This window comes from Phascolarctos cinereus, unplaced genomic scaffold, assembly GCF_003287225.1.
Source record: "Phascolarctos cinereus isolate Bilbo 61053 unplaced genomic scaffold, phaCin_HiC Scaffold_2;HRSCAF=192, whole genome shotgun sequence".
In the NCBI taxonomy this organism is placed as follows: domain Eukaryota; kingdom Metazoa; phylum Chordata; class Mammalia; order Diprotodontia; family Phascolarctidae; genus Phascolarctos; species Phascolarctos cinereus.
This window is the reverse complement of record NW_027555625.1, coordinates 144,295,367-144,319,917: the sequence shown is the minus strand read 5'-3', so window position 1 is coordinate 144,319,917 and position 24,551 is coordinate 144,295,367. Positions and strand designations below refer to the sequence as shown.

At 38.2% G+C, this 24,551-nt stretch overlaps 1 protein-coding gene across 1 annotated transcript in view; it reads right to left on the bottom strand.

The window, feature by feature from the left end:
- The window catches only part of KIF13B (kinesin family member 13B), a 250,412-nt gene that overhangs the window by 178,326 nt on the left and 47,535 nt on the right, over positions 1–24,551 (bottom strand). The window contains 1 exon segment of the mRNA XM_020988799.2: positions 221–233. Within this exon segment, the coding sequence (XP_020844458.1) occupies positions 221–233 (13 nt within the window).

Here is a 24,551-nt window from a genome sequence, read left to right as displayed (position 1 = left end):
GCAGTGATCAAAATACAAACACCAGACTTTCCCAAATTGTCTAGTCCCTCATATGACAATTGAGTCAGTATCACACATGCAGGCTGACAACACACATCACTCTTATGTCACTGGGCTTCAGCAGGCAAACTATTAAAGAAAGTAAGAGCTATTGGGTATTTTAAAAATACAAAGAAAACAGCTTGGCAACTATCAAATGTAATCATTCCAAACATCTTACCTTTGGCTGGCCCCTGAAATTCCCAACAAAAGGGTGATCATTGGCACAAAAGAGAAAAAAGAGAAAAAAAAAATTAGTCCAGACAGTTTCTAAAGGTTAGAGAGGTTATAAACATTTACAAAAATTAATTCATTAATGAGCATTACAATGCGGAAAATATGACAGAAGTGTCAACATTAAGAAAAAATGTCAACTTCTTCAAAGAAAGTGACTGACTTAAAATAAAGAATTTATTAGTCTCTAATAACCAGTGTGAATAATCACTGATGACTGGCAAAGCCAAAAATCTGAGGTACAAATCAAAAAAGGTTTAATTGTGTAACTTTTTTCATTCTTGAATACCCATCTCTATACATTTTAAGAAAACCAAGAAGAATGCTTACTTTCCATCTTTAACTACCTCCCCACCTTTTCCCCCCAACTTTGCAATATCATAAGAATAATCAAAGCAAAATAAGGGACATTAAGTAGTTCATGGGAGTAGATCCAGAATCATCACTAACTGGTCTATCTCCAATCAGATTCTCTTTCTCTTTCCTACCTCCCCCTTAGCAGACAAAGTAAAGGATCTGCTGCCATCTGACCCAGGACAGGATGGATCCTCCCTCCCATCTATTAAAAGAGTTTAAGGAAAGGAAAAATTAAATAAATATTAATCCCTTTTCTATTACTTATAAATCATCTGCCCAATAAAATAATAAAAGCTGGAGGTTAGATTCAATTAAATCTGCCACTTATTATTCTAATTTTGGATTTGTCTACTTTAGCAAACGGTGATGAAAATATTAAATGCAAAGTTGTCAAGGTAACAGTAAAGCAGGACTCACCCAAAAGAATAATCTCAGTCTCACTCTTTTCTCCTGGCCTCGCTTCTGAGTTTTAGAATAGATATGAGCAGGGGAAAAGAGTGGATTGTGAAATATATTATACTGGGTCACTAAAAGAAAACAGAGATGGAAGAATAGGAGGCTCACAAGGTAAAGAGAGAAAGAACAAGCTGGTTATATTGGTCTCCTTGTTTTTATTTGGTTTTGGTAGTATAAGGTGGTCTACGACTGGCCAGTGAAGAGTCCAGTCCTTATTGACATGCATGGTGTGCTCTGCCTGATGTAAACCCCACACAGACTTTGAAGCATACACAAGTATTGTTTCCTGACTGCTTACCATGTGAAGAGGAACCTTTTTGGTCAGCTGCTGAGCCAGAACCAAAATGCAGACAAAAGTCTCCTAACTAGGGCAACTTTCACCTTAGTTCCCACCTGACTGATTCCTGTGAGGAAAACATACTGTGCTGTAAACCTCTGGGAAGGGAGATTATCTCCCCACCCAGGCCAAGTGTGGCCCATTATTTTTTACCTCTTTGGTGAAGGACTATGAGACTAGGTGGTGAGCCTGTGACCTTCAAATAGTCACAGAGAGGGGCAGCTAGGTAGCATAGTGGATAGAAGACCAGCCTGGGAGTCAGGCGAACCTGAGTTCAAATTTGGCCTCAGACACTTGACACTTAATAGCTGTGTCACTTAACCCCGATTGCCTTGCTCACCCCCACCCCTCCTAAAACAAGTTAACAGAGATCAGTCCACCAGAGGTCTGGTAGCCGAACTCCATGCTAGATTTTGGAGAAAACCAGGCCCTTTGATGAGGGAAGTCCAAAATGAGCTGCTTGACACAGCAAAGCAGTTGGTCAAAGGCAGCCAAAAGGGAGTGACAGTGACTATTTATTTGCTACAAAGCATTCAGAAGTTGTCTAAGTGGGGCAAATGCTTTACAGCAACTGATTTAAGTTTGAATCCATTCTCCCTAAGGATGGACCAAGGTGATATAGGAAAGAGTGTGCCCCTAGGTGTTGGGGGAAAGTGCTTTGTGACTTGCTGACAGACTTCTCAGTAAGTATTCCTTTGTAAAAGTTAACTGACATTGGTTAAGTGATGCTGGCACATTAAATCACTGGAGAGTAGAAGATATAAGGGACATACTAATGAATGATACTGGGAAGAAGACACCAGAATAGGAATTCAAACTGACAGCATCAGAGGGAAAAAAAAGCCCCTCAAGGTTTTCGGTAGAACAATGAAGGGAGAGATGCAGCTGGCAACCTTGCTTTGGGGACCCTGACTCATCAGTGCAAATGAGAATTGGAACAAGGACCTTCAAAAGATATGAAGGGGCTATAGATGTAATTCGAAGACAAGAAGTAGAAAAATTCTATTTTCCCCTATTTCTTTGGGAAAGGAAGCCAAAAAGGAAAGCACAGAAGGGCAGAAATAGGTTAAAAAACAAAACAAAACAAGACAAAAACCTGTATATCAAATGACCTTAGCTTACATGTAAAAATAAATCTCCAGAGAAATGGTCTAACACAGAAAACTTAGTTGATCCCTTTTTTTGGGGGGGGGGGTTGGCGAGGGGAGGAAAAGGTCCCACATAGGTGCCAAATAATTAAGACTTTTCTAATGATGATTTATAATAAGACTGGATTTGCCCTCAGATATGATAATTTTGATACATCTCCCTCATTACGCCCATATCCAACTAGCTGTCAGTTTACCTGACTACTACCTTAATTCAGTCACTTATCAGATAGGTAAGCTACAACAGATATAGCAGCAAACTGAGTAAGACATAGGAGGTGGCATGTGTCACTTGGGTCAAACTACTGCCCCCAACTAGATTACCACCTTGACTTAGACCAGGGGTGAGGTCACAGGTTCCCTCCCCGGCCTTAGACTGTGATGGAGACAGCACCAGGACTCTGACTCCAGTAACCCTAGGAATAACTTCCAATTAATAAAAGGATGTAATCCTGTGGAGAAGGGACTTGTCATTCTCACTACTACAACTACCAATTGACATAGCACCCTAAAAAATTCTCATATATGTCTTCCCTGGACTATTAAAATGTAAGCCTCAAGAGCAGGAAATGTCTTATTTTTCTAATCCCCCATCCTTCCCCCCCCCAGTACAATATTTCACACATAGTAAGCACTTGATAAATGATTTTTTTTTCATTCATTCACTAATTCTTTCATTCTATACTACACAATTGTAATTGACTACTAATTGGTATCCTAGTCTCTGGTCTCTACTTTTCTAATCATTCTTCACCTAGCCTCTCAGTAACGAGGAGTTTCTGTGGCCAAGGCAAGTATATAAACCAGGCTGAAGCCACCCTGTCTCCCACACACACACACTCCTCACTTCCACCTTGGCAACTTGTACTAGTTCATCTCCGTTTAGAATCCTTAAACTTTTTTTTTTAAGGCAATGTGGTTAAGTGACTTGCCCAGGGTCACACAGCTAGTAAGTGTTATATGTCTGAGGCCACATTTGAACTCAGGTCCTCCTGAATCCCAGGGCTGGTGCTCTATCCACTGCACCACCTAGCTGCCCCTAGAATCCTTAAATTTTAAAATAAAAACCATAAATTTCTTGAAAGGTCAGCTTAGGAGTTTACCTCCTTCCTGAAATTTTCAGGTCACCTCTTCTCCAATACCCCCCAACCACCAGTGTTCTCTCCTTCCTCAAATTATCTTGTACTATAATTATCTGCATATATTTTGTGTACACACATACACACACTGTAAAATGTAATCTCTTTGAATGCATGAATAGTTTCATTTTTAGCTTTGTATTCCAGTGCCTTACAAAAAGAAGGCACTTAATAAGTGACTGCTGAGTTGAATGTTTTTGAATTTCCTTACAGGCAAAGTTGTGAAATGGAATGAATTACTAACAGAGTTATATAATCCCCCTTTCCACTGGTCTTTAAAATTTAAATTATATTGTCAGTTTCAAATGATGATGTCTGTGGACCTACCTAATGGTGAGGATAGGACAAAGTGACCTATTATGGTTTCTTCCACACTCATGATTCAATGATTCACACTGTTAGCAAGTGCGTCTGCTACCATTAACATTTTCCAAAACATTTCAAATTCACTAATTTCCTCCATTCTGATTTCCAGTGAAGGAAAAGAATCATGTGTTTCTCAGCCTCCAGATATAAATTTACTATTCACAGTATTTATAAAATTGCAAATTCTGCCTCATTCATTTTCCTGGGAGGAAAAAGTTTTGCTACTTAGAATATTTTGAGGACAGCTGAAATAAAACCGTCCTCCACAGAGTGAAGATTATTCATTCTTCTCACAGGGATGTTATATAGTAAGCTCAGAAACCATAATCAAATGTCAAACTTAGATGAACACACTGCCCTGAATTCATAGCATAGTAATGAGAACTAAAACAGACCAGTAAATTAATTACAGAGCTAACTTTCCAGCTTGGGATTCTTTGACTATACAAGTGAAGCTCAAGTAACTTCTATAGCCACAAGAAACCGAAAGGTGTAATTACAGCTCTTTCAAACCCTGCCCTCAATCCAAGAGTACAGCTATAGTCCAATATAATAACACTTCCCTTATTTGGGGGTCATGCATCTAATAATCACACTTACCTGGAAATGACTCAAGCAGCAGAGTAGTATAGTGTATGGAAAAGAGCACTAGATTTGGTTTGCATCTTGAATCTGCTATTTACTACATACCTGGCCTTGAGCAAATTATTTACCTTCTTTAGCCCTCAGTTTCCTCACCTGTTAAATGAAGGTGATCCCTAAGATCTCTTCCAGCTCTAAATCTTTAGCTCCTAAGCAAAAAAGGCCTCTAAACAGCCCAAACATGGAGAAAATCTTTGCATTTTCACCTACCTACCCAGAACCTGCCCAGAATTCATGGCCCTTAACGATCTAGTTCCAACCTACTTCTGTCTAGCTTTATCTCCTACTACTCCCTTCCCATACTTTAAATTCCTAACAATCTATATTACTTGCTATCCATCATTCATGCCCAGCTCTCTCCTCTTCTATGACTTTGCTCATTCTGTCCTCCATGCCTGGGATAGACTTTTCCATCACCCATTTCCATCTGGTGAAATTGGCCCTTCCTTCAAGTCCCAACACATCACCAAGGTTGGTCCAGGCCACAGTAATCTTAGTTGTGCTTTCACAGGCCGGTTCACCTTTGCGCCGGTCATGTTTGATTTAAATACGTACAAAACTATCTCACTGGACTTAAGAGATGGCAAGGACCCTAAAGATCATCTAGCACAAACTCTGAACTTTACAAAGGGAGAAACTGAGACTCAGAGAAATGAAAGAAAAAAAAAGAGAAAAAGAAATGAAAGGATTTTCCCAAAGGTCTCATATCTAGTAAGTATCAGAAATAAGACTTGAATCTATCTCCTCTGATTCCAAATTGTACTTACACTGCAACAGATCTATAAACTCCTTAAGCACATGGGGCACACGTTACATTCTTAATGTGTGCCTCCCAATACTCAGCCAGTGCACTGAACGTAATAGTTACTTACTTAATATTTTCTGAATTGAAATGTCTCATTTTACATGTAATTCTAACAGGCATGGAAATTTGTCTTACCAGCCCAGCATAGACTAAAAGCAAAAAAAAAGAAGGGGAAGATGGTACTCACTAAAATCAGAAAAGTTTTAAAGAGTGGAACGTCCCAGGAGCAGTTGTGTCAAAACAAAGAAAAAAGCCTAGTAACTCAAGTTCATGAGGATCTTTAGTTATCAAAAAGAAAAGATGAGAAAAGAAGAGAAGTTAGTATATCATATACTCTAAGAAGGCAGAAAAGAACTTAATACATACATTTATGTTAGTTTTTAATACATATAATTCCCATCAAATATGGTTAATAAAAAATGTTCTACTTAAAGATATAAGATTACTTCAAAAATGTATTTATATATGAAAGCTACATACCAAAAGGTTATAGTCCAGTCAAATTATTTATAAAGCTATATTAATCAGAATTTCTAATTAACTTTTAATGATTAAAAATAGTTAAGCATAATACAACTAATTAAACTTATTTTGCAACTATTATAACTTAAATAAACTAATATAAATGCATAACATGACCTAGCACTTTTCAGCCACTTCCTTTTGTGCCTCTATCAGGATTTATTGTTTATCCATTCTCTTTCATTTTTCTTCTTATATGGCTATCACTGGTGTGTGCTGGTTCTACTCCTTTTACTTTACAATATTTCAGAAAGGTCTTTCCCGGCTTTTGCTCTTTCACTTGTCTGTTTTAATTGCATTACAGTATTCCATTACATGAAGGTAACACAATTTATTTTACCATTCTACTGCTGGGCATTTCCACTGATTTCAGTTTTGTTTTGTTTTGTAATTATAAATAAGATTGCTACAAAAATCTCTGAATAGACAGCTCTTTGTTTTTGATAACACAAGTTATATTCATGACAAGAGAATTACTCATTCAAAGGGTATGACAATTTTTAAAAACTTTTACAACACATTACCGAGAGGCAGCTAGGTGGCGCAGTGGATAGAGCTCCAGCCTTGCAGTTAGGAGGACCTGAGTTCAAATATGGCCTCAGACACATAACACTTACTAGCCGTGTGACTCTGGGCAAGTCATTTAACCCCAACTGCCTCTCTCTCTCTCTCTCTCCCTCTCTCTCTCTCTCTCTCTCTCTCTCTCTCTCTCTCTCTCTCTCTCTCTCTCTCTCTCTCTCTCTCTCTCTCTCTCTCTCACACACACACACACACACACACACAAAATCACATTACCAGAATCCATCCATCAACAAGCAACATTACATTAAACCAGACACTGTGCTGGGTGCCAGGTGCTGGAAAAACAAAACCAAAAGTCAAACAGTTCCTGACCTTAAGGAGCTTACAAATGAAAACTATCCAAGGGACAAGAAACATATACTGGCTTGCTAGATACAAAATAGATGCAATATATTTTTTTGGTGAAGAAACAAGCAGCTAGGAGGATCTGGCAGGACTTCATGTAGAAAGCTGTGTTTAACCTTCAACCTTGGAGGAAACCAAGGGATTGATTCTAAGAGGTTCTACAAACTGGCAATTAATTCCACAAGCAATGAATGAGTGCACCTGTTTCTCCAAAACACCAGTAGTGAATTTCCAAGCTTTTGATTATTTTTAACTATCTTAACCATTAAATGGGTATGAGGTGGAGATTTATTTTACTATGCTTTCCTTTATTATTGAGTCTGAGAACTGTTTCAAGTAATTATCAACCAATTGTATTGCTTCATACAAAAATGATCTGTTTGACATCCTTTAGCCATTTACCCATTATTCATATATGCTTGAAACATCAAGTTCTTTTCCAATTCATTCTCATTTCGAAATTATTAACAGATTCTAGAAGAATGCCAGAAATGGCTCAATGAATAAAAAAAAAATCTCTATTACTTACCAAGTCACATACTGAGTGCTAAGCACCGAGGACACAACAGAAAAGGGAAACAATCCTTGCCCTCCAGGAGCCTTCATTTTTTTGGGGGGGGGTGAGGCAATTGGGGTTAAGTGATTTGCGCAGGGTCACACAGCTAAAGGAGCCTTCATTTTAAAAAGAGAGACAACATACATGAGGAAGGAGTGACTAAGGAAGGGAGTTCTGGTCTGGAGCGTCACAATGACGGTGAGTGGAATAATAATAATGGGGCAATCCACTGACATACTTTTTTCCAAAGGCAATGGTAGGGTAGATTTAATTACAGTTCTCTGAGCAAGAGGTAAAGAAAGGTGACAGAGGAAAAAGGGGGAAGAGATTCTGGCAGAAAATGGCCAGTATGGAAATGAGCACACATGGTCCCAAGGAGAACAGTGCTCAGTGACTTAGCTCCCCATAGGCATAGTCTCTGGTGATCTGGTTTGGAGGCTTGACGGAGCGACAGTGACTAGAAATAACCAATGGCATCACTCCCATTTTAAAAAAAAAAACATATTTAACTGATGCCTTTTGTCTTAACAAACCTCTCCCACTCCAAACTGAGTCCTCCTTTGCGACAAAGGGGAATATTTAAGCCTACCTTACCACCTGGCAACTGGTAAAAATGACAAAAAAAATAAGAATCATCAGTACTGGAGGTGCCGCACAAAGACAGACAGGTATGCTATGCCGTGGTGTCATACAAAGACAGACAGGTATGCTATGAATCAGTCTACACATCCGGGAAATGGGCTTGTAATTATGAGAAGGAAGTCACTAAAATGCCTAAACCCTTTGACACAGATTCTCCTGCTAGTCATATACCCCAAAGCTATCGATGACCAAAAGATCTACAAAAAGTTAGAGCAGCATGTTTTGTAACAATAAAGAACCAGAAATACCAGCTGGCAAGCCAAATCTAAAATTCTACGTTCTATAGGAATTCTTTCCTGATCCCCCTTAATTCGAGTGTCTTCCCTCTGTTGATTATCTCTCATTTATCCTGCACATACTTTGTACATAGCTGTTTGCATGCTGTCTCTCTCACATTAGACAGTGAGCTCCTCGAGATCAGGGACTGTTTTTTCCCTCTCTCTCTGGGCTTGGCATGTTTAGCACAATTGCTTGGCACATAGTAGGCTCTTAATAAATATTTATTGACTGGCCAACCGGAAGATGTTAGAGTAGCAAGAGGCTTACAAAGTGGCCAGGAATTTCAAGGAACGTTTGAGAGTATGCCTTAGGGAGTCATAACAGGGTTACCAGAGTAAAGATCATAAGGGGCAGTTAGGTGGCGCAGTGGATAGAGCACCGGCCCTGATGTCAGGAGGACCTGAGTTCAAATCTGGCCTCAGACCAACACTTGACACTTACTAGCTATGTGACCGTGGGCAAGTCACTTAACCCCAATTGCCTAAAAGAAAAAAAAAAGACAAAGGGTATGCACATTTTGGGGGCAGCTAGGTTGCTCAGTGGATAGAGCACTGGCCCTGAATTCAGAAGGACATGAGTTCAAATTTGGCCTCAGACACATAAGACTTACTAGCTCTGTGACCCTGGGCAAGTCACTTAATCCCATTGCCTAACCAAAAAAAAAGAAAAGAAAATCATCAAAAAAATTTATGATCACAAAAGATGTGCTGGTCATGTGGTGAGAGCAATGGATAACCATGGCTGGCCTATGAATGTGTAAGAGAGTATGGACTACAGCTAGACAGTACTGGCATATATTGGGGCGGAGGGACCTTTATCGCTGCAGGGAGCATCCAGGGGGACCAGGAAGTTTCTTGTCAAAGGCAAGATTTTAGCTGGAACTTGAAGGATGCCAAGGAAGTCAGGAGATAGAAATGAGAAGGCAGAGGATTCCAGACATGGGGGAAAGCCAGTGAAAATTCCGAGATGGGAGATCTTGTGTAAGAAATAGCAAGGAGGCCAGTGTCAGCTGGATCGCAGAGTATATTAGAAGTAAGGTGGAAGAAGACTGGAAAGGGACGAAAAAGTACTCTAGAATATGATCAGGGTATTAGTTACCAGTGGAATGGCCTGGTACTAGTGAACCTTTAAGTAAAGGGGCTATAACACTATTCACAAATCAAATCAAAATGACAAAATTCACTTTGAATCAAAATCCTGAAACAACTTTCAAGAGTTATGCAGAATTTTTGGCAAAGGAAATCTCACAGTAGAAACATGCTTTCCATTATGTTCTTATGTATGCCATCTCTCAAATCAGTGTAAAATATTATCACTTATTTTTATTTTTGTAAATATTTAAAATGTTTACATTTTAATGCTACTGGAATTTTAACAATCAGAGTTGTCTGTTTCCAAAAGATGGCCTACTCTCACCCACACTCCAATGAATGTTTACATCACAAAGAACTTATTCTGATACACCCATAATACGTAATTGTATTGCTATTGCTTTTCCTGACTCAGCAGGCAGTACCAGTAACTGAGCCATGATCTGCATAATTACTAATATTTTAGCTCCCTACCTGACCCCACACAAACTCTTTACCCATGAAATATAGCTAGCCAAACTGAAAGCCAGGCTTACACTGGAGATCAAATTTATTAATCGATTATCTCCTAGCCAACTATTTTCACAAAGTCATCACTAAAATTTCCTAATGTCATTATTCACTACACATCTAGGATTCTGTGGTTTGACTACAAGTGTTACAGTTTAACAGAAACCTTGGTACTAAAACGCCTGGCCACAGAAAATGGTGCCCATGACAAAGGTTTGGAAACCATACAACTGATAGAACTGGGAATATTTTTGCTTGAGAAGAGAAGACTTTGAGAAGACATGACAGGTGTCTTCAAATATTTAAAAGGCTGTTACACAGAATATAAAATATTATAGATGAAAAAAGAAATAGCCATCAGCCATCATGAGCTCCCTTTTCTAACCTCTTATTATCCTCAATTTTCTCATTTTTTACTCTAGTTTCTAAAGAAGTGGGCCTTCTCCACTCCAAAGCCAACTCCTCTACCTGTCCCCTTGATACAATCCCCTCCTGTCTCCTCAGAATACCCCAGCATACATTCCCCAATCCCTCCCTATCTACTAGATACTTCCCTACTGAACACAAACGTGCTCAGGGGTTTTCTCTATCCTTGAAAAACACCCAACTATGCTATCCCCCTCAAGCTACTATCAAGCTACTATCCTGCATTTCTCCTCCCTTACACAGCCAAGCTCCTAGAAAAAGCTGTCCATAGGATTATTGCCTTCACCTCTCAAACCATGGCAATCTGGTTTCCAACCTTATCATCAACTGAAACTGATGTCTACAAAGTTACCAATCATGACCCACTAGCCAAATTCTATAGACCTTTTTCAGTTTTCATCCTTTTAGAAGCAGCATTACTTCTGGCTACTCTCTCTTCTCTGAGTTTATGACACCATTCTCTCTTCTTCAGTTTCTACCTGTCAGCTCACTGCTTCTCAGTCTCTTCTGCTGCATCAACACCCATGTTATAGAATCACAGACACAGAGCTGGAAGAGACTTTCAGGAGCCACCATTTTAATAAGTGAGGACAGCGAAACCAAAGATGTGACCCTAGTCACATTCGTAGTAAACATCAGAGGTAGCAAGCATGTGAACCCAGATCCTCTGACTAAAGTAGGTGCTCCTTCAGCCCCCTAAAGGGGAATTTATTCCAAGAGCCTGTCCCAGGCTCTCTTCTAATCTCTCTATACCCTTTCTTGTTTGGTCATCTCACCTGTGTCTAATTATATCTCTGAGCAGGCAACTCAAATTTATATTCTATTTTCCTACTGTCCATATTTTATAACACCCAAGTAAACAGAAGCATCACATACATCTTTTGGGCTTGTAGCAGGAGTCAATTGTCTCTAAGAATCCTTTTCTATAAAACCATTTAAAATTACTTGTGGGATAAGTAAAAATGAGCATATTTATAAACAGTGGAAACCCTGAAAAACAGTATAATACAACTCTACAGGATAATAAAACCAAGAGCAATCATTTATAAAATAAAGCAGAAAATGTCATCACTTCTAGGAAATATTCCAAACAGCTGGTAGTTACTAAACTTTCTACAAATAGAAAACTATTATTCCTAACAATTCACTTTAAAAATAAGCAAATAAACTTTTTTTGGCTTTTGTAACATGTGCTGAGGTCAATTCTATTGATTTATCATTCAAAATTAGGTTTAAACTAATGCAATTATCTCTTTTTAAAAAAAAGTAATCCCCAAATTACAAATAAACTGTGTTGCAAGCTGTGTCTTTTGTAAACCTGTTCAGAAGTTAGAACACATTTTCCTACACAAAAATGTTCTAAGTAGTAGTGAGGCTTCCATAACAGGCCTCAAAAGTCCATTTAACTGTCTTCTCCACTAAAATATAAGCAGCTCCTTGTTGTGAAATGATCCAACCATTTTGGAGAACAATTTGGAACTATGCCCAAAGGGCTATAAAAATGTGCATACCCTTTGATCCAGCAATAGCACTTTAGGGCTATATCCCAAAGAGATCATACAAATGGGAAAAGGACCCACATGTACAAAAATATTCACAGCAGCTCTTTTTGTGGTGGCAAAGAACTGGAAATTGAGAGGATGCTCATCAATTGGGGAATGGCTGAGCAAGTTGTGGTATATGAATGTAATGGAATACTATTGTGCTATAAGAACTGATGAACAGGCTGACTTCAGAAAAACCTGGAAAGACTTGTATGGTCTGATGCTGAGTGAAGTGAGCAGAACCAAGAGAATGTTGTACACAATAACAGCCACGTTGTGCGATGACTAACATTGATAAACTTAACCCTTCTCAAAGATACAAGGATCTAAGACATCCCCAGAGGCCTTGTGATGGAAAATGCTATCCACATCCAAAGAAAGAACTATGGAAGAGGAATCACTATAATTTTTTTTCTCTTCTGTTGAGTTTTGTTTCCTCTTTCTAATGGTTCCTCCTATTGGTTTTAATTTTTACTTACAACTTCACTAATGTGAAAATATGTTTAATAGGAATGTAAATGTATAGCCCATATGAGATTATGCGCCATCTTGGGGAGGGAGGAAGGGGGAGAAAAATTTTAAATTCAAAAGCATATGGAAGTGATTGTTGATAAATCAAAATAAATTAATAAAATTTTTTTAAAAAATTTTAAATAAAATAAAATATAAGCTCCTTGAAGGCATGGCTATTTTTGCCTTTTTTTGTATGCTTATCCTAATACCTTGCACATAGTAAGCTTACTTAGCAAGCTTATAAAATTTAATAAAATTAATTAATTAAAGGAGTCAATTAGATCAAAATAAGCGAATACATTAGTTTCATTAAGTAGCTCATAGCTCTTAAAATGTGACTTTATGCATAAACCATATGTATCACATATAATGCATATATATATACATTAAAAGAAGAGGAATAAGGAAAACTGGAATCAAAGGTATCCAAAAGCATCTTCATTCATTGTTGGTTGTTTGCTCACTGGGTCTGCCTTGTAGGGTTAATGCTTGCCCAAGTTTCATATTTATTTGTTTAGGTTTTTATAATAAGTTTATAACTTTTATAAAATATTGTCATTCTCTCGTTAACCTATGGCATTTTTTTAATTCTCTGAAAAGGTGGAGAAAGGGGAAAGGAGAAAAGAAGGAACATCTTTGGGGTAGAAGGAAAAGAGGGTGTTGTATGTCTATGCTTCCTAAAATAATTCCACCTTTTTTTTTTAAACTAATTCAGATAGTTTGACTAAATTCTCAAGTTCCTTGAGTGGAATTGGGCTCCTATTTTCCCTCATCCTATATTAATAAGATCCCAGATAAAACACAGAGATGCCAGCAAAGGCAATGACTCCCCACTGCTCAGAGACGATTACAAGAGAAGAAGGATGAGGTTAATCGGCAGTATATAATTAGGGTGACTAATTTCTCCAGCAATTTTGGAACATGAACTTGTACACTGCCAAACAAAGACTGCAGTAAATTTTCAAGCTCTCTGCCCACTTTGGTTTTCTTCTTTCCCAACAGAATTCTGACCCTCTTTCTAGACGGCTATACTTTGGCCTTGTGCCTCAAATGACCGAAGCCACAAACCCCCAGGAGAACTAAGTGGCAAAGACTCTAAGTACTGTCCCATCTCTCAGCTAGAGAAAGACAGAGATAGAGAAAGAGATAGAAGACTATGCTAATCACTCTTAAGATGACAGAATCATGCCCAACAGCTTTCTAAACAATAAGCACTTAACAAATGTTTACTGAATTGAAATGACTAACAGTAAGGGACAGCAGGGATCACCTAGTCCAATCCTCTCTCTCCTTTTACAGATGAGGAAACTGAGACCCACAGAGGTTAGACAGCTAAGTCACAGAACTAAGGGTAAACGTGAGTCCTCTAACATCAAAGTCACTTTGGCATGTTCCTCCCAGTAATTATCTTTCAAAGAATTCTCTTCCCTATGAAGGGACAGAAGGAGAATACTGGATATGAAACAAAGCCACAAGGATACAGCAAGTCATTTCTCTCTTGCCCCCATAGGATAACTAGCTCTATGTTGGTCTCTCCCAAACAAAACAAGACTCTGTTTTGTGCCAGGCACTGTGGACACAAAGAAAATCGTCCCTGCTCTCAAGAAGTTCATAGTCTAAAAAGGGAAGACAACATGCAAACCACGTACAGACAACATACACAGAGGGCAAACTGGAGATAATCTCAGAGAGAAGGCACAAAGATCAAGTAGGTCTGGGAAAAGTCTTGAAGAAGAAGCTTTAGCTGATACTTGAAGGGAAGCCAGAGAAGCCAGGAAGTGGACATTAAGAGGCAGCCAATAAAAAAATGCCCACAGCTGAGGAAGAGTGTCATGTTTGAGCAAACCAGTGTCCCTAGTTCTCAGAATATGTGGAGGAGATTAAGGTATAAGAAGACTGGAAAGACAGGAAGGGGCCAGGTTATGAAGGGCTTTAAGAGACAGGACTTCAGGGGCAGCTAGGTGGCACAGTGGATAAAGCACCCACCCTGAACTCAGGAGGACCTGAGTTCACATCCAGCCTCAGACCAAACACCTGACACTTACTAGCCATGTGACCCTGTGCAAGTCACTTAACCCCAATTGCCTTAAAAAAAGAGAGACAGACAGACAGGACTTTATATCTGATCTACAGGTAATGACTAGAAGATGACATGGTCAGACCTGTGCTTTAAGAAGATCAATCTGACAACTGGAGAACAGACTGGAGTTGGAAGAGACTTGAGACAGGGAAATCAACCAGCAGGAAATGGAAGAAAATATATTTTAAAAAAAGAATTATCAATTTAATTTTTACGATCTAGAAAAGCAAAACAGACCTTATAAGTTAAGAGTTGTAAGATAATACTTCAAGCACAAATTTGCAGGCAAGTACCCTTATGGAAACTCCACATACCACTGCAGATTAGTCTTAGATAAATCCTCAGCGGTTCCTTAGGCACACGAAGATTAAATAACTTGCCCAAGGTCACACAGTGTCAGAAGATAAAGTATGAACCCAGGGCTTCCTAACTCCAAGCCTAGCAGCACTCCATCTATTACATCTTGCTGCCTCATGAGTTCAAAAACTTTCCTAAATTTTCATGTCATGAACGGAATGACAACATGATTACACCTTCTAGAATGCCAAATCTTCATTATTTTATTCTTGTTCTCTGACTTATCCTACTAAATTTCTTGCTTCCTCATTGGCCTCATTGGCAGTCTGGTGGCTCAGTGGATACACTGTTGGGCCTGGGCTCAGGAAGATCTGAGTTCAAATCCAGCCTCAGACACTTACTAGCTATGTGATCCTGGCTAAGTCATTTAAGCTCTGTCTGCCTCAATCTTCTCAACTGTAAAATGGGAATAACAGCACCAACCCCCACAGGGCTGTGGAGAAGATGAAATGAGAGATTTGGAAGGCACTTAGAACAATGCCTGACATACAACAGGTACTCAATAAATGCCTGTTCCCCCCTTCCACCCTCTCTAAATCGTCTGCAGAATACTGTATGATACCCAGACCACTTAAAATTAAGCCATCATTAGCTAAGACTTCCACTTGTTTCTGTGTTGCTCAAGGGCACAGAATTCCTCAGTTGCTTCTAGAATAGGTGGACTAGAGCTACAAAATGAGGTACATTTTCTGACATAGCAAATATACTGCCTTGTTTTTCCAGATTGTATTTAACCATTTAGAAGAGAGAGATTTGATTTCAGTGTGGCAGGATGGCATGGGACGAAAAGCTAGGGCTAGTAACAGTGAAGCAAGTAAATAGTTGAAGGAACATTTGAAAATACTCAGAACAGGAGGAAGTTCAGAAGGGGACACAATCCAGAAGGGTACTTTTGTTACTATCTCATTAAATTTAATATACACCTTAAAAAAAAAAACTATGTTAACAGAGGTTCACAGCTTCACACACAGATGCTGAAACATCATTGTTTATTAAATATATAACAAAAATGAAAATTTAAATTAAAAAATATAAAAGCAAGGTAGGCTCCATGTCATGTATAAGAATCACTAAGTTTGGACTGTGCTTTTAGACCTGAAGATTGTTAGCAATGGATTAGAGTGAGTATGGGGTTCTAATACCAACTCTGCCTGTCACTAATTAGTTGTGGGACTGAACAAGCAGCAGCCATCCTGGGCCCCATCCAGTTTTAAGTTTCCATATATCATTAATAATAATAATAATAATAATAATAATAATAATAATAATAATAACTCATCACCCAATCTTTTTCAGTTTTGGGGGGAAAGGTATAACACAACAGCTGGCTATTATATCCAATGTATTGATCAACAAATTTGTTTTTCTCTTCCTTTATCTCCCCCCACCAAAAATCCTTTGTTATAGGGAATGGTTCTCAGAGAGAAGAGGAGAAATACAGAGAGAAATCTATGTGATATAAAAAAGATATCAATAAAAAATATTTTTAAATAAATAATAGTTTGCATTTATGTAGTACATTTATAGTTAACAAAGCACTTTCCTCACAAAGACTTTAAGAACTAGCTAGGGCAAATATTGTTGCCATTTCAGATGAAGAAACTGAGACAAAGAAAGAAAAAGTGACTTGTCCAGGGTCACATGATGAATTATGATCAGAGCAAAGCCTGGAGGCCAGGTCTTCCAGGTTCAGTTCCATTACATTAACTTGCCTCTCCATCGTTCCTGTGCTCACTGATGCTTTAAATAACAGACAATGCTTTTCATTATTCAGGTCCCTTCTAGATCTAAGATACTGATTCTAAGGCATTCAAAGTAATCAAATCTAATGCCTCATTACACTGAAAATACCCACGGAAAATCCTTAGGCAAAACAGGAAATTACCCCATAGGTAGGGACAAGAAAATAGCACTGGGAATAGAAGAAAGCTGCTGAACAGCTGCAATGATTGCACACTCCTCAGGTTCTGCCCCCAGTAATGAGAAATTGACATATACAAAATCCAGGTATCCCAGTACCCCCACAAGAGGCCACTGGACTGCAAAGGGGGAGGGAGATTTATTCTTCAATTAGCACAAACATGTCCAAGTTTAAGTTAGCATCATATATTCACAGGCTGAACAGGGCATGATAGTACACACTACTTTAATTCTGTTTTTGGAGGGGGCAGGGGAATATTCAAAAGACCTTCATGGAGCTGACCTCTACAAGGAACCCTATCAGCACAGGGCTATAATGTGGCCTAGTTCGTATTACTTATCTTGAAGCAGAAAGGTTCTAACTATATCTAGCCCTAATTCCTGACAAGTGATCAGCCTAATGGCTCCTTTTTACTGAGAAACTTAGAGATAATAGAGTACAATTTTTAAATAAGCATTTATTAAGCACTTCCTATGTGAAGGCACTGTGCTAAAAAATAGTCCTTGCCCTCAAGGAGCTTACATTCCACTGGCATAAGTTAATAACTATGGGTGATTTCAAGTTCAACAAAAGTTCCTCAGTAATACTTAACATCATCCCCATTTTGCATGAGGAAACTGAAATCCAGGGAAGTTAAATTAATTGCTCAGTATCACACAACTAACTAATGAGTATCTGCGGCAGGCTCAAACCTAGTTTGTCCTGACTGACTTCCAGCCTTTATGTAAACACTAATGTTCATAACAATGAGACTGAGTCATCAAGAAAAACTTAAATTATACAAACAAATATGTAATAGATTTTCGAAAGATTTTTGTCAAAACCACTAATTTCAAAAGCTTTTCTTTTGAGTGCTTAAAGATAAGTCTCAGCTACGTGGAAAATTCATGTGCTCAGAATTCCTCAAACACAACAGACTAAAATGAGATAATACTGTATGCACATTACTCATCACATCTCTCCAAGGTTTGAGTAGGGGACAAGGGGGTCCCGAACAATACTAAGTGTTGCAACTCCAAAAAGACTAAAACTGCAGAGTGCTGCCTTGGGATGCTAACCTTGGATGAAAGGATCAATTTGTGGTTACTGCGGGATGATTCTGAATGGGGCTTGGGCGTCTCCTGGTTTTGGCTAGTTTTTGGAACTGGATGAATTTAACAAACCTTTTATTGCTATAGACCCTAAAATAATCAAGAGGAAAAGGCTATAATCAGAGGCATAAAGGAAAGTCAAGTGACCAGACCTCCTAATTGGGGGGAGGGGGGAACCCCTCAGGAGAGGAGACAAAACATGCTATTCTTTAGACAACATATGCTGGGTGAATAAGTATCCCAAGAAACATCCCAGTAAGGGGCAGGTCCCCTAGAGACAAACTATGAGGAACTCTAGATTATTCTGTAAATTACAACAAATAAACTGGTAAACACTTAGTGAGCTTTGCACTGGGGAAACGTGGTCTTAGAGCTAAAAGGAAACCCAGAACTAGTACTTTGAACTTCCTCTTCTCCACTCCCAGCTGAAGTGTTATGAAAGATAGAAATGAACCAATTCCTCTCCCCTTTGCTTTGCCTGCCCAACATCTTGAATTGGGCACTTAGGCATAGGAGCCTGGATTATTAAGGGTAGCAAGGAGAGCAAAGGCAGAGAAACAACAGTGTATCCCAACCCCCAACAGCTGAAATGAGCATATACACTATCCCCCCTCCTCTCGCCATGGTGTCTCAATTTTACTAGGCTTGGGGGGAAATCTGTCATTTTCCCAAGTTCATTAAAAAAAAATACTAATATTTTTTTCTTTTCAATCGAACAAAAATGAGATGGTTATTGTCTATTCATTAAAATGGGATACTAGTTGTAGTTTGTGGTAACATCAATAAGAGGATGAATTACCATTCTTAGTCTTTTCCCTCCCTACTGGTCAAGTTCCTGATTTCAATGAGTCTCTTTCTAGTGCAAAAAACTCTTTAGGAAGACTGAAGTTTTCATTTATTTCTGAGCAAAAGGAAAGATAAAATTTATATCTAAGCCTTACTACTTGCCTCTAATTTTCCTTGCAGGAGTTTAAAAGTCAAATGTTCCCAGAGGAAGAGACTCACTGTGAATATCTAAAAAACACAGGCTTCCATTTATTGTTTGTCACAGGATTAGGAAAAAATATTTTTCCTGCAAATTCAACATGGCATTTAAATGTGTATGCTTATTCCCTCCAATCAAGTGTCCACAGAAATAAAGAGGGACTAACTAAGGGGCAAGGAAACTAAATGCAAATGCAAACATAAAACAGCTAGACATCAAATCTGGACGTGGAGTCAGGAATACCTGAGGTTCAAATCCAGCTTCAGATACTTACTAGCTGTGTGACCCCTAGGCAAGGCACTTAACCTCTATCTCCCTCAGTTACCACATCTGTAACAGAGTAGTAATAATACTATCAACCTAGCAAGGTTGTTGTGAGCACAAAATGAGACAATATCTGTGAAGTACTTTACAAACTTTAATGTGTACCTTATTATTAATTATCCCACTATAACAACATAAAGGGGAGCAGGCTAAATTACTCAGGGCAACAATCCTTAAATGGGGGTCAATGAACTTTTTAAACAAATACTGTGATAATTGTATTTCAAAATAATTAGTTTCTTTGTAATCCTATGCATTTTACTTTGTATATTTAAAAACATGATTCTAAGAAGGGGTCCATAGGCTTCACCATACTGCTAAAGAGACCCAGAACACAAAAAAGGTTAAGGATCACTGACTCAGAAGAATTTCACTAGAATGCTTAAAACCACTAGTTGGGTCCAGGCTGTTTAATTAACCCTTCCTCTGTATACCATATGGCAAAATCTTAACTGGCTTTCCTTTTAAAGAGCATGTCAAGACTTCACAAAGTATAAGTTGGATAGTTTCAGAAAAACCCGGAAAGACTTACATGAACTTATACAAATGGAAGTGAGCAGAATCAGGACAATATTGTACACAATAACAGCAATATTGTAATGATGATCAACTGAAAGATGGAGGAAGATGGAACGCAAAATTCGAAAAAATGAATGCTAAAAGTAAATAAATAAATGAACAAATAAATAAATGAGAGCTCAACATTAAAAAAAAAAAAAGAACTACAGCCTGGTTGCAGCAAACCTTTCAAGGATTATGATACGTGCTCCTCTTTCTGTACTGCAGTTTACTGGCCTTCTTGCAGTTGCTCTATCTTCTATCTCAGTCCCTTTGAACAGGCCTGGACTGTACTCTCTCTTCATCTCCTAACCAAAAAGCTAATGCATTCTTAGGCTGCATTAAGAAGGTGTCTCTTTAAAGATAGGAGAGACTACAGTCAGTCCCACTGCACTCTGTCCTCATCCAGAATACTGTGTTCAGATCTGGGTACTACAGTTCAAGAAAGTCATTGATAAGATGGACAATGCACAAAGGACAGGAACCGGGAAGTCAGGTGGCACAGTGGTTAGAGCTCCAGTCCTGGAGTCAGGAGGACCTGAATTCAAATCTGACCTCAGACACTTGACACTTACAAGCTGTGTGACCCTGAGAAAGTCACTTAACCCCGACTGCCTCATCAAAAAAAAAAAAAGATAGGATCCAGGATAGTGAAAGGCCGCTTGAGTCAATATCAAATGAGGATTGTCTGAAGAAACTAAATGTGTTTATCTTATAAAAGAAGATGACTCAGGAGGGACAAGGAAGCTTCAGTTATTTGAAGGGTTTTCATGTGGAAAAGGAATTATAATTGTCCTATTTAGTCCAAGACGGCAGAACTAGGAGCCATGGGTAGAAGCTGCAAAAGGAGCAAATTCAGCAACCATCAGGAAAAATTTTCAATTAGAGCTGTCCAAAAGTGGAATGGGCTGCCTCAAGGCTCTCCTCTCTTAAGAGGTCTCTGAGCACAGACTAGAGAGCTAGTGCTTGGGTATGGGACAGTGGGAATTCCTTTCAAGTACAGGCTGGACTAATGAATGCTAAAGTCCCTTCCAACGCTCAAAATCTGTAGTTCTAGGGAAGACAATGGGCATGGGGATGGGGAGGAGGGTAGTGATCATGACACCAAAAAAGCAAAGGGAAAGGGTATATATCAAACATTTTTAAAACACACAGAAAAGAAAAGGAAGTTCAAAAGGAGATCTGGGCAAGCAAGGCAGTAAGCTATATGTAAGAGAATAACAACTAACACCACCACATACAACATTCTTTCTGTTCTTTGTACATGAAAATGTTCATATTTGGCAATATTTATCAAGTTCAGCATGAAAAAAGGAAAAATTTTAAATAAATAAAAACTCTCAAAATTGTATTTTTCAGCTCCATAACTGATTAATTACCACCTTGGGGTCTTGGAGGATTAGTTAATAATTTATAAAGATGTTTTTACTTTATAAACTTAGCTGGATATCAAAATGGCACACAGCAAGGGCCAACAGTGGCCAAATATAATTAACTCTATACTTTCACTCAAAGGGTAAGAAGACTGGCATGGGCAAGAAAAGTCCAACAATAGAGTATAACAAACAACAAAAAAAGCCAGTACATAGCACTAAAGTCCACTCCTAAATGAAAGTCAACATGTTTAATATTTACATTATGGTGAATGATCCATTTGCAAATACAAGATGTCCCAAAAGTGTTAGAGCATTTAAAGCCAACTTTAGTGCATTTTAAGCATTTTATACTTAATAGTATGTTAATGTATTAATATGCTTAATAAGTATTTTGAACATATTAAGCTTCCACCCTGTTTAGGACAACCTTATCGGCAATCTCTGATATGTAGAAATTCATGTTAGCAGGTTGTCTGTGGCTCATCCTTCACAGGAGATACTTTAGTATGGTACTTAAATTGAGAACTGTCATTTTGTTAACGTCATTTACCTTCTAGTTAATCAATTAATCAAGTATTTACTAAGTGCCTACACCATATGTGCAAGGTAACTTGGGACATAAGACTTACCTAAGCATTAAAGAATACAAGGTAACACTTTATTTTGGCTCTGCTACTAAATAGCTGTGTAATCTTAGATAAATCGCTTGATTCTGAGCTTCTGGTTGGGTGGATTGAGCCCTGGGCCTTGAGTCAGAAAGACCTGAATTCAAAGATGATCTCAAGACACCTACTAACTGTGTGACCCCAGGCAAGCCACTAAACTTCTGTCTGTCTCACTTTCCTCGACTGTAAAAAAGGGATAATAATAGCACTTACCTAACTAGAGGTGTTGCAAGGATCAAAAGGAGAGATATTTGTAAAACACTCTATAAACCTTAAAGTTATATAAATGCTAGCCCTTAGGGCTATTATTATTATTATTAAAATGAAGAAGTTTGACTATAATTTCTAAGATCCTTCTAGTTCAAACATGTGACTGTGCTATATTGTGGGAGACAGGCTATGGGACCTACAGATATTCACAAAAGGAAGTAATTCGTGTATACTTCAGTAGTCAGAGAAGGCTTCCTGGAGGAGATGAGGTTTTCTAGGGCACTTGATGAAGAGGAAGGTATGGGGAGGGCAGACATTACAGTTGAAAGTATGAAGAAAAGAACTCCATCATTCTATTGCTAGAGATAATTTCTTTCCAATAGTAATGACGCTAGAATAAACTTTTTTCAGTTTATTGTAACTCCATGAAATTGCTTTTTCAGTGTCTTTGCTTTCCTAAAGAAGTAGAATATTAATAATAATGATAATAATAATAGAGAACGGCTTGCGGTCAGATGATCTCAGTTTGAGTCTTGGCTCTGTCACTGAATGGGCTATATGATCTTGGGCAAGTAATTTAACCACTTTTAGCCTCAGTTTTATGATCTGTAAAATGGAGTTTATTTTATCTGCCCTGACTACCTCACGGAGTTGTTATGACATCAAATGAGCTATATAAATAATGTCAGATAAGCCTCATCCAACCCCTTTCATTCCAGTGCCTTCCCTCGGTTAACTATTTCCTATTTATTTTGTACACAGCTTGCTTTATATATATTTGTTTGCTTGTTGTCTCTCCTGCTAGATTCTAAACTCCTTGAGGGCAGGAACTGTCTAGTGCCTCTTTTAGTATCTCAGATGCCTAGCACAGTGCCTGGCACTTGGCAGGAAAAATGTTTACTGAATGGTATTGGATGATATTACTGTAATTGCTGTTTTTCCTTTCTTCTATCTCGCCTTTTTTCTATCTTCTCCTTTTTCTTCAAATATCATGCTGAGGAAGTAAGCAATTGCCTCTAAAAACTGAGAAAAAAAGAGTCATTTGTCTACAAAAAGGCACACAAGGCTGTCAATTTTTGTACAAACAACTACTATTAGAAAAAAGTCTTTTCTGTTGTACAAGGACTCCACCTTATGAATTTTCTCCCTCTTATGGTGGGGGGAGGGAACGGGGAATATATAATAAGCCCTTTGGAGAGAGCTTTCCTCTGTCAAGCACAAACTTTTTTTAAAAAATTATAATATACATCATTTGTTTTTACATCATCTTTATTTTTGAATGCATCCTTCCCTTGTCAGGAGAGCCATCCCTTGAAACAAAGATTAAAAAGAGAAAAAAGCAATTTGGTAAAACCAATCAACACATAAATTCTGGCTAACAGTATATGAATTATTCAACCGCCATAGTCTACTACTTCTATGAAGGGAAGCAAGCCAAGTCCTAACACTTAAAAAGAACACAGATTTAGAGAAAGCTGTTAAGAGACTCAAAAAATTGTGAAGTCAACCCTCTTATTTTACAAATGAGAAAACTATTACACACCTATAACAATTTCAAAGAACCAGTAAATGAGAGATATTCAAAGCAACTATCTTTAAATACTTCAGTAAGCAGAGGTTTTGGTTTTGGTTTTAAATGCCCAAGAGCCTGTCCAGGGAACTGAAGCTTCTTCTCCTTTCCCACATTTCACTGGCAACAACACAGCTTCTGTTACTGTACTGTACTGAATTTCACTGCAGTATTTGATGACTATTGATGTTTTATCAGGAAGCTACTGACTTTTTAAAAAAAAAAACAACCTGATTTTAAAATATATACAGCATTTTAAGAATGATTTTATTAAAATGGTATTTTTGGGCTTGACCAGAAGGCTAGGCCAGCAGATGGTGAAATGTTTGATTTTTCTTTGTTTGTTTTTTTAAAAGACATCCTACCACCATCCCCATCTCCAATGATCTGCCAAAAATCTGCTCAGCATGGATGGAGGAAGCACTCACAGTTGTGAAATCATATGGTGGAAATAGCCAGAACACATGGGTTCAAGTTTCAGCTCTGACATTTACCAGTTTTGTTACTCTAAGCAAACTGCTTCACTTGTACGAACCTCTGCTTCCTTTTCTACAAACTGAGGATAGCAATAGTGACATTACATCCCTCAGGATTGTTGTGAGGAAAGTTCCTTGTAAATGTTAAAATGCCATATAAAGGTTAAAAAAAAAGATAATTACTTTTAAAATGATGTACACACAATGTAGAAATCCCTCAAATGAATGAAGCAAGATGCTTACCGGCTGGTCAACTTTGCTTTTAACTCTCCGTGCTAAAAAAAAAAAAACAAACAATTGCTTCCCCCAAAGTAATGAGATACAGTGTACTGTCTATTCATGGCTTTACTGTGTCAGTATAAAAGAGAAAGATTCAAAAGAAAATAACTGCTTGTATTTGTAAAC